Source organism: Thermobia domestica, chromosome 13 (genome assembly GCF_964235325.1).
Source record: "Thermobia domestica chromosome 13, izTheDome1.hap1.1, whole genome shotgun sequence".
Classification (NCBI taxonomy): domain Eukaryota; kingdom Metazoa; phylum Arthropoda; class Insecta; order Zygentoma; family Lepismatidae; genus Thermobia; species Thermobia domestica.
Genome location: NC_137466.1, coordinates 175,757,459 through 175,773,849, shown reverse-complemented (window position 1 = coordinate 175,773,849; position 16,391 = coordinate 175,757,459). Strand labels below are relative to the sequence as shown.

Sequence of the window (16,391 nt, the reverse complement as noted above, 5' to 3'; positions counted from 1 at the left end):
GTTATTATTAAATTAACATTATATCTGGTATAGTGCTTATGTAGAAGCACTTTCTGCCCAAAAATACAAGTAATTATCAATTTATACAAAGTATCTCGTTGTACTGTTCACAATAAGTCGCCAAAAAAGCTTCAATAGATACTTTAATTATTTATAAGTTTAGACTTAATAATCTAATTCGCCTATGTTCTAGTATTGTCCTTCATGTTTTTCCTTGTAAACTTACGGGTTTCGTATAATCGACTATGATAAAAACCTTTGTGATGAACCAAAATATTTCTTTACTAAAATAAACATTTTTGAAAAGGATAAAATTGAAATCAATTAAATTGGATTATTTTAACATTAGATATAACGTTTAAGGATAATGTTAATAAAAATACTCGTCTCTTTCTTTCTAGTGGAATACAAGCCATTCATTTTTAAAAATGTCAGATGTACAATTTCCCATTTATTAGAGGCTAGAATTTTTTTCATGCTATATGTTCCATATTCAAAAATTGATGCAAAACTCTCTCGTGGCCAAGCCTTTAACGTACGCGCCTTTGGCGTGGGAGACCCGGATTTGATTCCCGGCGGGAGCTCATCGTTCAGATTCCACGTTAAGCTGTAGGTTCATGTCACATATAGCCTCGCTGCTGAAAGGGGCGCTAAAATAAAAATCAACCAAAAGTTGATGGTTTTAGAAGTTCCAGACGTTTTCTATTAAATAATTTACATTGAATGTATAAGGTATTTGCGAGTCCCTGTCTCTTCGTTGCACCAATATTTCTCGTTATCTTCGAGTTTTATGGTGTATAGCATTTTGGCGTTAGCGCAGTATTTAACCTTAGTCTCTAAAAAGGAGTGATTATCTAAACTCCATTATATTTTCTTGTGTAATTTCAGGAAGGTTTGCTTCTTAATTTACTAGTGATAGTTACTTAACTAGATTAGCCGATCTCCTTCGAAACAGTTTTCTGATTCATGAACTTCCAAGAAAACTGTCTTTAGTCTATCCACTAATTATTTCAGTATGTCATGGCTAAATGGTTAATATTCTCCCATTTAATATTGGAGTCACGGATTCGATTTCAGTAATTCGGATCCCTTATTAAATTGGATCTACACGTTTTACATAGTCATAGTGTTGAAATGAGTTGTGAAACCGCAATCAATGAATCAATAAGGGTATGTGAAGGGTTGATTTTAATAAGGACTCATATGAAAAATTTGAAATATTATAGGAGAGTTTTATTAAAATAATCAATTTCTTTAGTTTTTGTTCCATCTTTTACAGATTTTGTTCTTACTAGGTCTATGTGAGTTGAGTTCATTTTGAGTTTAACGACCCGTTCAGCAGCGAGGCTATATGAGACATGGACCTACTGATTAACGTGGAATCCGAACCACGTGATTGGTTTATGTGAATATAAGTTTATATCATCATGTTGTATTCTGTGATAAGCTGTATCTAAATGTGAATTCATCATAGTCATTATTCACTATACAAATAAATGGGAAAAAAATGAATTTTTAAGAAAATGGTACGAAGTCCCTTATCCAAATCAGTCCTTCATATATAATAGCTGAAATGGTTCTGAATATATATTGTATTTCAGTGATATTTCTGGTTGCATTGCAGTGAAATAATTTTTCATTCTAGGAAACCGAAGCATAAAACAATGACGGATTTGTTAAATGACAAGTCAGGATTAGAAGAGTTTAGGGATATGTATTCACGGTTTGGCATCATAGATACTGATGGCAGCATGTATGATAAATGGGAATATGATGATGAACTCGATGACACATATGAAGATATTGGCGTATGTGTTACGGAACCTAGCGAAGAACAGCTCTTCCGCAGGTAAGATGCAATAACGAAGCGAGACAGTAAGTTTCGGGATAAGATTCCTCACCCCCTTTGAAGTATTAAATATTCGAACTATGCAAACCTTAATTATTACTATAGATGTTCACGTTATTGATTGAGTTTTATGTGTGACAAATACCTGTTGCTTTAATGTCTAAATGTCTAACAGATCAGTTTGGTTCCATCGTGCTCTGAACACAAAATAATACGTTGCCAGGTTCTGTAGGACATTCTTCTCAGCATTGCTGGAGTAACTAGTCTGAAAGCAAGTCTCACAGTTTCTTTCAATTTATGTATGGTAGCATAACACTGTGCTTCAACAATATTCTTGATGAATCTCCAGAGTGAATTGTCACAGGTCGTGAATCTGGACTTCGAGAGGTTCGGTCAAGTGAAGCAGATAATGAAGGCAATTCGTGGCCAATCCAGTGTCGTGAAAACACCTCATTGAAATATTCTCGAGTGGCAAAATGAAGAGGTGCTTCATCTTGTTGAAACCAACATGTCCCCTTGGCTTTCCAGAAGGGAAATGAACCAGCTTCTTAGCATGTCAAGATATCGGTGTTGATTAACAGGTTCATCAAAAAAATCTGAACCTTAAATTTGCTGTCCACACCAGTCCATATTGTGACATGGGGAGAGTTCTTCTAAGTCTCCTCATAGAAATAATGGTTTACCTGTGACCAGAAGACAACATTTCTTGCTCGGAAACTTTGGTATGTGGCACATTCATCACTGAAAATATCTTTTCCACGTTCCACGTGTCAGACACCTGCAGAGTGCGTTACATATTTCCTTCCTTCGTTTAAATGATTTTCAGCCAATTCTTGAAATTTCGGTCGATATGGTTATAATTGAGTCATGTTTCATAGGTTTGCGTAGAGTTGACCAGGGTATACCAAGTTCCGGGACCGTTTGCGAGTTGGTGACCTTTCCACTAACTTGCGAGTTTTTTTGCATTGTTCCTCTCTTGTTGATGGTCTGCCACTTTGTGGTTTATCCTTAACCGGTAGAAAACAATTTCTATTCCCAATGCAGAAGTGTTCTCTTTAGAAATGGCTCTCGTCCAATTTTATCTGGAAATCCATACGCACCTGCTCCAACGTTTTCCTTGTTCTGGTCCTCTCGTGAACCAAAGTGCTTGTGACGATGCGTTCTTCAGTGGATAGTCACTTGTATCAGTCGTTGTTTATACCTGAAATATGAAAGAAATACACTATAATTCCGTTCACAGTTTATATAATTACAGTTTAAATAGTTTATTTTATACTTAAGGGAATGACGGGACTTTGTGTCCATCCTATACAATGATATTGCTCATTAAAACATTGTACTTGAATGTCACTTATTTTCCTTGATCAATTTTTGATAAAATACCCAAGGAATTCTATAGTTTCTTTCGGGTCACTCTTGCGCCGTTCCTGCACCATATCCAATTTGTGCATTAATGGAATCTATGACTAAAAATTACATACATTCCCTTTAACCAGACATTTTCTTCTCGAGTTATGGCTGGTTTTACATTTTTTCGAAACAAATTTTCGGCTGGTCATTGCGCCGATAGGAAACATTTCTACACTCAGGTTTGTCTATACCTTTTGTCTTATTTTGGTGTTAGGAATTACCTCCCAAACATTGTCGGTGTTGTTTTCAAACACACTGTAAATTCGATTGATGATTTTTTATATGTAAATTGTTCAGTAATTTACGGAATTGACTTAGACATTATATTAAATTCATTTGTAAGACAGTACAGCAAAATAAAGAAATCAGTTAATGCAGTACCGTATATTGAGAGAGAATTCCTGAACCGTTCTGTCTGGTTTTACTAGTTTTATGTCTGATATTGCAGGAACAAAGAACGTGATGTTGCGGAAAAAGAGGAGGAGAGTGCTGAAGACGAAGAGGAAGAAGAAGAGAGAACGGAAGACTCGAAGCCGAAAGATGAATTTGTACAAAACCCAGCCGTTCTTCGCGAAAGAGCGGAACAAAGAAGGCAACAGAAGTGGGAGTCACAAAACAGACGGAGACCCAATTTCCCACCGAAAGATGTTGCTGGTAAGTTAATGTGATAGCTTTTTCAGTTTCTTGAGTACCTATATGAACTGCTAGACATATATATATATATATATAGCGTAATACGGTTAGTTGGTTCGAAAATGCTTCTGCGCTAAGCAAAACTGCATTATTCGAGATTTATTTATGTCGGGTTTTAAATAATTATTATTATTGTTTTTCCTGCAGAACTGGTTTATTCTCCATTATCTTTTTATCTTTTCAGTGATGTGTCAGGTTGCATACTTTTCAATTAAATTTTCAAGTGACCTCCCAGAAGCCCTTGATTGGCTGTGTGGCAAGGAGAACGCTCTATTCGATACATTTTGTGACATTTTCCTATCTCATTTCATTCTTTTTATGCCCGCCCGTTAATGACTTATAATATTGAACGTTTTATCTGATTATGCAAGCACTACATAGTTAAATGATAGGCATTTCGTAAACGATGCCGCACAAGTTTTGTTTTTCCCGTGATCTTTTTAATGATGTATCAGATAACTTACCTTGACTTTTAAAGTTTACAGTGACTGTCAAAGCAATATGATACGTAAAGTGTATCTATGAGGTAATATGCATAAAAGCAGCCACAAAACAAATCCCAAATATTTTTTAGTTGTTTTCAGGGAAAGAGGAGAGTTGCGATAGGATAGAAGCTCCTTTATTATTATTATTATTATTATTATTATTATTATTATTATTATTATTATTATTATTATTATTATTATTATTATTATTATTATTATTATTATTACATTTACTTTTCGTATTTGATGAGAATTTATAGACTTCAAGAAACCCACACTCTTCATAGTGTTTATATATGTATGCATTCTTTAAGAAAACAGTGCACAATGTTTGCATATATATCACCTTTTTATTATAAGAGTGACATAACTCAAAATTCCTAACTTTTCAGAAGAAGCGTTTGGAAGTTTCGAAACGCAATGAAAACAAATGGACGCAAAAACGACACAAAGTGCTCTCTAGCGCCCAGTTTTGGAAGCACATCTGTGAAATTTTTACCAGAGATATACATCAAGATTAGCTTTCATTTTCTGCCCATAAGTGAATAAGGGCGATTTTTGAGTTATGCCACTCTTGAAATAAGCAGGCGAATTTTATATATATATATATATATATATATATATATATATATATATATATATATATATATATATATATATATAATGTAATACACAGTAATTATAAAAAAGGAGAAAATCACAGAGATCGGTGGTAAAAGAATCACTGATTAATTCCCATATAATATGAACAACGCCATTCTGGAGGAGTTAGGGGACATTCAGAGTTTCCTCTAATATCCGTATTCCACCATCATTATTACAGTCTTCTTTAGCCTACAGGGTATTATCTTAGAACTGGAAATTTCATTTTCAGTATGAAAGAAAGAGCGGGAGGTCGAGAATAAGATATTTGTGAATATTAACTGAAAAATATCAAGTCTATATAGAAGGATGGTAAAATTAATTAGTTGCATTCAGTGTGTCGAAATTTGTTAGAATTTCTCTAATGATCTAAGGGATCAAACTCAGGTCTGTAGCATTATCGTAGATCTTGGTTTCCTCTGTATCTAACATCTATCATTGCGCATCCAGTTCATAGAAACACCTAGTTTCTTGAACGTGAAAAACGCGTGACTAGATTAGGTTAACTCCAGCCAATTTTTGAAGAAATTTTCAAGATGGTTGTTCACATGGGAATAACCATGAAGATAAAAGTATACAAGTTACTGACATCTATTGCATGTAAACTTGCAAACGATTTTGAAATGATCTTCATAACAAATTTTTTTGCTCTGTAATGCAATGTAGGTTACATTATCTCTGCTATTTTTGGCCAGTCATTTTGAGGCAATCAAACAGCCTAATGTAAGGTGAGCCATAGTATAAAAATAAGTGTGGAATTTAATTATGCCTGATCAATTCTTATGACAGTTTTGTATCTTCCAACAGGAAAACCAAAAGGCCAGGGCCAAGAGAAGAATGTACAGATCAACCGACAACGGAAAGAAGCCCAGAAGTCTTCACGAGCCAACCACGGTCGCAAAACATTTTACAATAGAAAGCGAGCGCAAGGAATGATACCATCGTAGCGAAAGATCACACCGAACTGAAAGTGAAGGGAAGTATACTCAAGAAATACGTCCACAGATAGAAGTGGAAAAGGATGGGGAACGGTAAACGTTCGTATAGCCTGTGTTAAAGAGACTGACTAAATCGAAAAGTGCCGTGTATTTTGCGAAAAGACGGCTGTACTTGGTGAAACAAATATATATTATACGTTCTGCATTTGATATAACGAAGTATACAATGAGAGAAACGGAAGAAACCTGCGAAATGTTTATTTTGTGAGGAAAGAAAGAAAATAAATTATTTACGTTTATTAGAAAGTGTGTAATTTGAATGAAGCATTATTACCTTGTAGACGTACATACATATATATTGTTTTTAAGTTTTGCTAGCTTCTTTGTTAGGAAAATGGAAATAAATCATATTTTGCTAAATTTTTTTATTATACTTTGTAAAAATACGAGCTAAACTGTCTTATTATTTTGTTCTCACAACATAGAGTTCAGCTCTAACAAACTTCTTATTAAATAAATAAAAGTGAAAGTGTATTTGATGAAAATAGTTATAAAACGCTGAAATCACTTCTTTCAGTATTTGAAAAAAAAAAATTAAAAATATAAAAATTTTCAAAATTTGAGCATAATCTCTGTTTACAGGCTTACATTTTTGTTTAAGAAAATTTGATATATATCTTCCTCTTCGAAAACCATATACTCAAATCTGTTGGTGAAGCTGTATAAAATAACAAGCTGCCCCAGGGATGTATGACGTTGATGTCTACAAACACTGCAAACTGAGTGTTGCCGAATCATATCTTTTTGGAATTTTAAAAGTGTGTGTGTGGGAAGTCACGACTTAGAAAGTTAAAAGCAATTACTTGGAGTGTATTATTATTATTATTATTATTATTATTATTATTATTATTATTATTATTATTATTATTATTATTATTATTATTATTATTATTATTATTATTATTTGCAAAATGTATTCATGTTAAGATGTGCTTTCGGTGTAGCTGATTGGTACACACGTTTAGCATTGGCGTGCACGATTCCAAATTCGATTTCTGATGAGCTATAAAATGATAGGTATTAAACTCCATTATAAAGCAATTGCTTTTCAGAATCATCCAACTAAGAGTAAACAGAGTAAGCCGGGATATTTTCTCTTGAAATGCTTAAATCAAGTTTCTAAGAGTAAGTATGGTTTTATTTGAATAAATTCCGGCATTTGATAGTTGAAATAAGATACAGTTTTTACAACAAAGTAATCAGTGAAAGTAAATTTAGTAATAAATAATCACCATCTTTTCTTGCAAATGTAACCCGTATAGTGGTACTGGTAATCAGCGTGGTGTAGTTATTCAGTTGGTGGAGTAACATGCCCCAATAGACGTATGGTGGAATAACAGAGACAGACTACAGAGGAACTTCCATGACTCTTGAATTTTCTGTGAAGAGAGAACGATACTTCACTAATGAAGAAAATAATTTATTCTGCCAGTCCAAATTAAGATCCGTCGTTTTCAAGACAAAGTCCTGAATTTCCTCCTTCGTAGCTGAAGGGCAATATAGAGACTCTTCAGTTATATCTGATGATGATTCCGCAATAGCCACTAAACAGCAATTTGGTTGTTCTAACTGGATCGAAATGATTTGCGATGAGTTCAGTTCTAACGTAATCTCTCTGGATTTACAATTTAGAAGAATGGAAAATAGAAAATACAATCTGTTTTAAGCTTCTAAATTTATATCATGGGGGTCAAGGTGGAACAAAACGAGTCCTGCGGGGCTTCTAACCCGTTCCCATTACTACTACTACAGATTCGTATAGCAAAACTGCACGCATAACGTAACTAATTCACTTTTTTGATTATTATTTTCATCTTATTTTAATGAAAATTAAAAAAAAAAAAAAAAAAAAAATAACTTTCCTTGGGCGGAGTTTGAACCCACGCCAAAAGCGATTATTATCACTAATCCGTTGTGCTAGAATACTAGGCCACGAGAACCGACAGCAGCACGTTTGATTTCTGCTATATGTATGCTACGTGGCGAGAAACGTATAACTTCAACCAATCAGAACCGCGTATTTAGTTCCTATGGCTAGAGTCGAGTGTGAGAAAAAATATGACACGAGAACTTCGAAAACATGACTTAGGATCGTAAAATTTAGAATTTGAAGACTTTTTACCTAAAATGCGTCTCCCGCAAAACATCCAAGAGATAAATTAGATTTTGGACGAAGTTTAGCTGAGGAGTAAATTTCCTTAATGTCGAAATCAGTTCAAATGTTTGTTCTAAGCTTTCTAAAAAGGAACTTGCTAAACATATTCACCAGCAAAAGATGGGTAAATAATTTAATTCCGATAACCTTAAATTTAGAGTACAACACTAAATCAGATAATTAGATTAAAATATTTTTTAGTAAACAGGCTTAATAGTGCTATCAGATGTGGTTGTCCTTAACCTTTCATACTGATCCGTTATACGTATAGATTTTACAAAACAGACTGCATTCTTCGTTACGAATGAAGTACAAAATTAAATTTGCACACCTGGAAAGAAAAATCACTCATTTGGGTGGTGTTCTTGTTACTAATAAACGCAAACCGACAAAACCAGACTCAGGCCTTCCCGTAGAATTGTTTGTTAATCCCAGTGGCCCCGTGTAGCGTAGTCGCTAACTCTCTCGCTTTCGGTGCGAGCGGTCCCGGGTTCGATTCCCGGTGGGGGCACTAGGTCGAAAAACTGTAAAACGCTTTTTTCAGACAGCTACCCGGAATGAGGTTTTCCAGGGTGGAACCTAACTCATAGGTCCCAGGCCACTTCCTTCCTTCCCTTTCCCTGGATAGTGTACTCGTCGAGGGACGTCATCCCTCAAACGTGACGGGATAAATAGCCATAGATGCCGAAAGCCCAGAAATCTAAATCCTAAATCCAGTTCGTTAATCTTACTGATATTGACATTCCGAAGAAATTTTATCAGATTTTTAGATTAGGCTTAAAATTCAGCTATCTTCTGCTTTCCATTCCATTAGAAAAGATAATCTGTTCCGTTGAAAAAGCTGTTGACCTTGTACCCGATATTAATTCTGTGTAGTCTATTAGAAATGAATGTTAACGAATATCAACTCATTCTTATATTCACACAGAAAAATAGGTCCATATTAAAAATCAGGTTATGTACAAGGGCTTATTATAGAATTTAGAAAATTTCTTAACAAACATGAAATTTGGTGTCTAAAGGCTGACGAAGGAACCCAACATGTAATTATGTCAAAACAGAGATACGCTTCGGCATTTTAAAAATAGCTGAGAAATGTAATTTTGTTCCACATTCGCGCAGTCCATTGCTACAGGTTTATAAAAACGGTCCAGTCGATAATTGACTGTTGACTGACTCTGAAAAAAAAGATAAAAATACATGCACCTTGCCTCATTATTTATGCCCTTCCAAAAGTGCAAAGCCTGACATTAGCCTTCGTCCGATCATATCAGGTTTCAGCCATGCAGCTTACTATCCAAATGGCTACACAAAAAACTTTCATCAGTACAACAGTGGTTTCAAATATGTTGTAAAAAATTGTCTTGATGTTAACATCAGTTATCATCACTTGTAAATGCTAATGATATTTTGCTTGCATCCATAGACGCTGTAAAGGATCCGCCCATACCGTTGGAACTTACTATCAATAGCACACGATCTTGGTTATTGCAAACTGGTACACCTACCTACGAAACTCATTTTCTATTACAACTGCTTCAGATCTGTTTAATAACCAATATTTCAATTTGAAACCCATAACTTTTCCCAGAATGACGGTCTAGCAATGGGGAAAACACTATCTACAATACTGTCCAACATAGTTTTAAATCAGAGAGAAACGTCTATTTTAAAAGAGGATACATTTAAGTATATTAGATATTATCGTTATGCCGATGACATTTTACTATTAGTACGTGATGAAAATGTTCTTTTACAAATATTTGAACAGTTCAATAATCAGCATCTTAGGTCAAGTTCACTCTCGAGCGTGAATCTAATTTACCTGATCGAACAATAAATTTATAACAAAAGTATACCGAAAACCCACTGCAGTCAATACTACTTAACATACATCAACGGTCAGCCCATCCACCACTGTACAAGGCCAATATTCGGAAGAATTTCGTTTGTACGGCCTTATTAATTTGTGATTGTCCAAGTGATCTCAATGATGAAATACAGTTTTTATATCAGATAGGACAAAAGAATGGTTATAAGTTGTGTACCTTACAAAAATGGTTTAATCGAACATGTAGATCGGTGCAAACCCCCAAAAGAAGTTATTACCAAAGAAACAAAAACTTGAGTAGGAATTCCTTACTTTCAACAATTAACGACAAAAATTCAACGTATTCTTGCCAAGCATAACATATCTGCTTCTAATATCCCCCCGAGAAGTTTAGAGAAACGTCTCATCGGCTTCAAAAGTTATTTTGTTGATCCATTAAGTCAGTCAAGTATTCATCGTGCTCAGTGTGAATGTGACTCTTCATATATAGGTCACCAAAAGCAATATTAGCACCCAAATTAGAGTACATATTAGACAATAAAAAAGTCACAAGAGGAGGGTATGTCGGGATTGTCACTTCACCTAAAACAACATACACATAATATAAAACAGGTTGTGATAGTTCAGAAAAACATCGGGAAATTAAAGAAGCATTCATTATTCATAAATATAAACAGGCTTTAAATCTGAATTCTGGCAACATTGATAAAATCTGGTTATCTACCTTTGATGTTTACTTTGGATCTGCCAACAGTGACGTAGCATAGACATCGCGCATCTTCCAACTCTTTTTTTTTTTTTTCCTTCGTTCACTGTGCAGTGCTCATCATTCCTAGTACCCATCTCTTATGTTATATTTATTTTGGTATTCCTTTTCCCATACCAATTTCTCTCATCCATTTTTAATCTTGTTATCTTGTTACTGAAGACGGTACTAGCTTGTTCCGATACGTTTGGAGAATATTTAATTTTCCCACGGGAGGATATATTGGTAACTAACAATTTCCTTTGTTAATCTTAAGTACACTGTTCACATTAACATAATCCCTTTATGCTGGAATAGTACGAGGGGATATTACATAAATATGTTACGTAATACAAAAACTGAAAAAAAGAAATATCGTTGAAAAAGACAAATGGTTTATTTCTAAATAAAAATTACAAATAACACTTTTTAAATCGGCTTCACAGTTACTAAAAATGATTTTTTTTTCTATACACAAACAGTAATAGCACCAAACCTTTCTGAATCTAATACCATTTCTTTTTCCATAATCTTACTAAAATGCACTACTACTTCTCTTTTGATGGCCCATATATGTTTTAATTATTTATAACATCTGCATCATTGTCTGAAACAGAGCCTAAATGTAAACACTTCATGTAAATCAGAAATATACGAACATTTCAATACCGTGAAGAAAAGGACGGTAGTAGGACCCATCTTGGGAATAGCCTGATAAAAAAAAGCAAGGCTTCACATAATTGATCATAATCCTTTTTACTACAATAAATGCTTTAAATATTTCACCTAAAATACACTTTTGAAGCAAATTAACAAAATCAAACACATTCTTCAAAACTTGAATCATTAAGCAAACATACGCTAGAATCTTAGCTCACGGTTTTTTAAAGAGCTATCAGGACTTATTCACTATTTAAAAAGATAGGCCAGATTTTAAATATAGCGTTATCAATGATATTTTTCGATGACGTACACATTTTAAACGTAAGTACCTCTTCAGCATTGATACTTCGATTTTATGCTACAATTGCATAATTCATACAGTATTGTACGGTCTTATCTTTCACACTTTCCTAAAGAAAATCACTTCATTAGGCAATTGATATATAGAAAATAAATTCTACAAAGCATAGAAAAGTAAAAACCTCTTGTCTTTATGACCAATTGCTCCTTCCTACTCCATATAGTCAGGAAAGAGTGAACACACAATTCACAACAAAAAGTTGGGTTTGTTTCCGTTATATTCCTTTAAATATTTGCTAAAATCATATTCGATCGAAAAAAAAAATCTCTTACTAGCTAGTTGATATTTTATGAAATTTGTAACTTTGAAGGAATTATAGAGACATGTTTTTCGCGTATTAATTTAAATAATGAATACAACAATATTAAAAGTTTGATATTATCCTTATAATATGTCTTTTTATTGTAGTAACAAAGCTATGCTAATTGTTCCTTTCTAGAAATTATTATAGTTTAGTTTTGACAGTTACAGCGTTATTCGATGTGAGATTTCAATATCAAGAAAAACAAGTCATGACTTACAGAAATAGTTACAACTGTCTCCAAGTTTGCTATTCAAATGTTAAAATCTGATTGAAAATAAAAACAATAATTTCTTGTGTTATAGTTGTTGTAAACATATTCTCCGTAGATTGCAAATGCATGCTTAGCAATAAAAAGTGCGGACCATCGCACTTTTTTCTCCCATTTTTGTTTAATTGAATCATGATGCATTCATTGTGTAAACGTACTAATCAAATATTTATTTATGAAATATGAATAAAATCATTAATGTCGCTTTCTAATAAAAATCAACTTTCACTTCGTATCCTGTACTAAATAAGTTTGAAATTTAGTCTCGATATATTGAACGGTAGAGCCTCTACAGTTCAGCATATAAGGACGGACAAATATATGACGAGACATCCAAAAATTGTTTTGGCATATAGGAATTATGGAATGTATAAAATCATGAAAATTTCAAATTCGATTTTTTTAACGATGCAAGATTTCTTTCAGTCCTTTCATCACTAGAAAATGAAAATCATAGTCAGTTCTCCTCATTTAAGCGTTCTCATACGTATATCTTGTAGTACTATTGCACTTTGTACGTAAAAGTACTAGAAAAGAAATTATATGACTGACATGTTTATTAAATAAATACTTTAATACCGTGCTACAAAATATTCGACTTTCTGTCGGCATTGTTTGCAATGATGATTACTATAGATTTAACAAATTATTATCAATGCTATAAAGATTCTATTAAATGAAAAAGAACAAAATTATCAAATACTCTTCTTGATATATTAAGTAGACTTAGTCATAGTAATATCTTCTTAAACATTGCACAACTTAAATGCTGATATATAAATTTTATTTTTACTTAAAGATAACAATACTTCCATGTAAAATTAGCGCTTGACATGTTCTGCACTGTATGTTTTTCTTGATCCAACTTTTTTATGATTACCGTATTAACATTTTTCGTTTATAATTATATTTAAAAAAAAACGTAAAATTACATTCTCATACATGTATAATTAGCATTTTATACTTCAAAATATGAAAAATTAAACTTAATACGTTCTTTCCTTGGACTCTTCTGTTGAATCAGTTTAAAAGTGTTTTCAACTTTATCCTATCTTGGTTTCAGTATAAAATGTAAGAGCGTTTTATATATATACACAATAAAACTGCAAGCTCGTTATTAGTTATTGTAAACCACGTTTTTTTAATTAAAAATAACATGTAAATTTGTACATCTTGTCTTAACCGTATATTATCACAGCAATCAATATACAATGTCTTTAATTCACAGGAATTTGTAAACATATTTGAAACCGCGCGCATCATCACAAATTACCGGTAGTCTTACATCAAATGCTGAGACCAGCTCGCTGCGTATTGGCACTTCTCAAACCTACAAAATATAGACGATTTTCTTTTCACCCTGTAGAATAATTTACAGCTCACTTCCAAGGAATACGATCCATATCCCATTGTTGGCTTGGGTTTCCGGAACATGAACTTATTACCAGACCCTCCGAATCGGAAGAACTTTGCGGGAGGTCAAGGCACATACCAGTTGAAAAGTGCACTAAAGTCTTCGTCTGAAGTAGCATAGAAAATAGATAGTAATAATAAGAATTTAGCTGAATAAAATTAATTTGCCACATATAAATATCTGAATTTAATAATACTAATAGTAACGCTTTATTTGGTTTTCTTAATATGTCTCTTTCGCGACAAAGCGAAATATCTCAAAAATTACTAAAAGTGAGATAAGATCATCGCTATAACGTGCTACGTGACTCAGGAAAGTTTATTAGCTGAGATATAGCTTATTTAGTGATGGGCGTGTTTCAGGAATAACTAAATTGTCTTGCAACAAAGGGGTATATTTTGAGATATGTCTGTCTGTCTTCTCACGTTTGGTAATTTTTGAGATACGCTTTTTGGTCACGAGGAGGACGATATAGCCTAACAACTTTTTTTCATATTGACTTTGCTACCATATGTTCTTTCTTTAAAAACTTATTGGTACGCACTTAAGGAGAAGTCATCATCTATCATGTGTTATATCTACAATAATTTTTAATTGGTTTCGTACAATTTATTCCAGTACGCAATAAAAATTTAAATAAATCCACACATGAAAAATTAAAATAGCAGATATTCTTGACGGGTTTATTACCAATACTATTAATTGAAATATATAATATTCTCACAGGACAAAACTTTCGGTGGATATCCAGGGATGTCCGATTTAAGTCCATAATGTTTATAGGCATAGAGTGGATGTTCCGAACGTTAATTGCAACAACATTAGAACGATAATTGGATATAAGGAATATCAATATTACACCCATACGTGGTCGTAAATTGATTGGCCATATTGTTTTAATTGATGAGTTAGATAATTTCACAGCTTCCCTTATCAAGAAAAGTGAGGTTTCAAAATCTCTACTTAAGGTCTCAAATGCATGTCTACTACTAACTTTAAATCTATATAAGCCAAAATAGATTCCACATTTAATGCAGATCTGTTTCCTTACGTGATTATTTCGTTCCATTCGTTTCTCATTTAAGGTTTCTTCTTTCAGAAATTTAAATAAAAATTACAATCCACTCTTTCATTATGACATTTGTAAATCAACGGAAAACTTGATCATTCAAGAAAATATAAGACAAATTAATGTTAGAAAACGAAAAAATAAAAAATACTCTCATGAAGCTCTATAAAACTATTGTTATCTTTTCAACAAAACAAAATGAGATGAATTTAAAACAAATTTGTGTTTGAACAACCTGATTATTTCCTATCATATTGATTTATATTGCGAATATTTAAAGACTAGGTTTGTTACCTGATTATTATAAACCCATCGCTGTCTGTCAATGTCATGGCATGCCATAATTCGAACTTTCGGTTGTTTAGAAGTGACGTCATTTTCTGGTGCGTCTAAACAGACTGACTCGTCTGTCATCAGGTACCCTTTAGGAGTGTGCACAAACATTTGAGCAAGTATTGGCTCAAACGTGCAACCGGACAACGAAGCAGGACCCATTGGTTGGTTCAAGCTACCTTTGCCTCCTGGTTTTTGGAGACATTTCCCAGATTTCTTATTTTTAACCTAAAAATAAATAAAGCATTTACTATATTAGAGATTGGTTACGTATGATGAGTAGAATTTGTCATTTTTTATTCAAACTCATATACTTTTTGAGGTTGTATGAGGAGACATGTCTTTCAGTTTACGAGGTCTAAATTTTGACATTGTACATAATGAAATATCAACAAAATTGCAAGAGCAAATAAAGAAGGAAAATTACTATTACATATGAGGAGCTGCGTTCAAGAGAGTTTCTGGCAATATACGAAAAAAATAAAAGTAAAATCTTGGCCAAAGCAAATCATTTTTAATGAATAATAATATAACAGTTTCGGCCATTGTCGAAATTGTCTCATTGTTACTCATTAAAAGTGATTTACTTTCGTTAAATTGTACTTTTATGTAAGGCAATCAGATCCAAAACTAAGATGAACGACATTCACGAAGAAAATATCTATGTCCATGATAGGATTATATACAAACTACAATTTTTCACACCGTAAAATACAGGAATAAGTATTTTTCGGATTAAAACTGTGTATTTTTTCGATAGATATCCAAACTAAAAATAATCTCCAAGTGAAATCTCAAGTTGAAACTTTTGGTGACACGTACCCTTCAGGTTGGCACCTTCTCATATAAAACTATACTGAACAACTCTACTGAAATATTCCCTGATAGTATTGGATAATACTGTGCCAGACTAGCCAGCTTAAGTCGTTGGACCACACACAATATAGAGGTAACGGTTCCTGTAGAAGTGTGAAAATCCTGATCGAAGGAAACATTTCACACTTATTATATCTTAAATTTCGTATCGAAGTGTGAGAGTTAAACAAAAGTTTACTCAGCGACTTTCTGTCGGTTCATTCTTAATATTTATTTTCTTACTCTTAGAATCTATTGCTAGAATATCTACAATGCACTGGAAATATCTTGTTTATAGTACTTCCTAGATATTATA

General features: G+C 33.1%; 2 protein-coding genes across 3 annotated transcripts in view; one reads left to right on the top strand and one right to left on the bottom strand.

Moving 5' to 3' along the window:
* Positions 1–6,323, top strand: part of LOC145668780 (activating signal cointegrator 1 complex subunit 2) — a 57,375-nt gene extending 51,052 nt beyond the window's left edge. The window contains exons 13-15 of the mRNA XM_081736944.1: positions 1,646–1,849; positions 3,708–3,913; positions 5,887–6,323. Of these exons, the coding sequence (XP_081593070.1) occupies positions 1,646–1,849; positions 3,708–3,913; positions 5,887–6,026 (550 nt within the window). The 3' untranslated portion in view covers positions 6,027–6,323. The remainder of the gene's footprint in view (positions 1–1,645; positions 1,850–3,707; positions 3,914–5,886) is intronic.
* A 4,858-nt stretch (positions 6,324–11,181) lies between these two features.
* Positions 11,182–16,391, bottom strand: part of LOC145668778 (polypeptide N-acetylgalactosaminyltransferase 1-like) — a 129,196-nt gene continuing 123,986 nt past the window's right edge. For both annotated transcript variants that reach the window (XM_081736942.1, XM_081736943.1), the window contains exons 11-12: positions 15,182–15,448; positions 11,182–13,924 (exon numbers count right to left, since the gene is read on the bottom strand). In XM_081736942.1, coding sequence (XP_081593068.1) covers positions 13,784–13,924; positions 15,182–15,448 — 408 coding nt within the window. In that variant the 3' untranslated portion in view covers positions 11,182–13,783. The remainder of the gene's footprint in view (positions 13,925–15,181; positions 15,449–16,391) is intronic.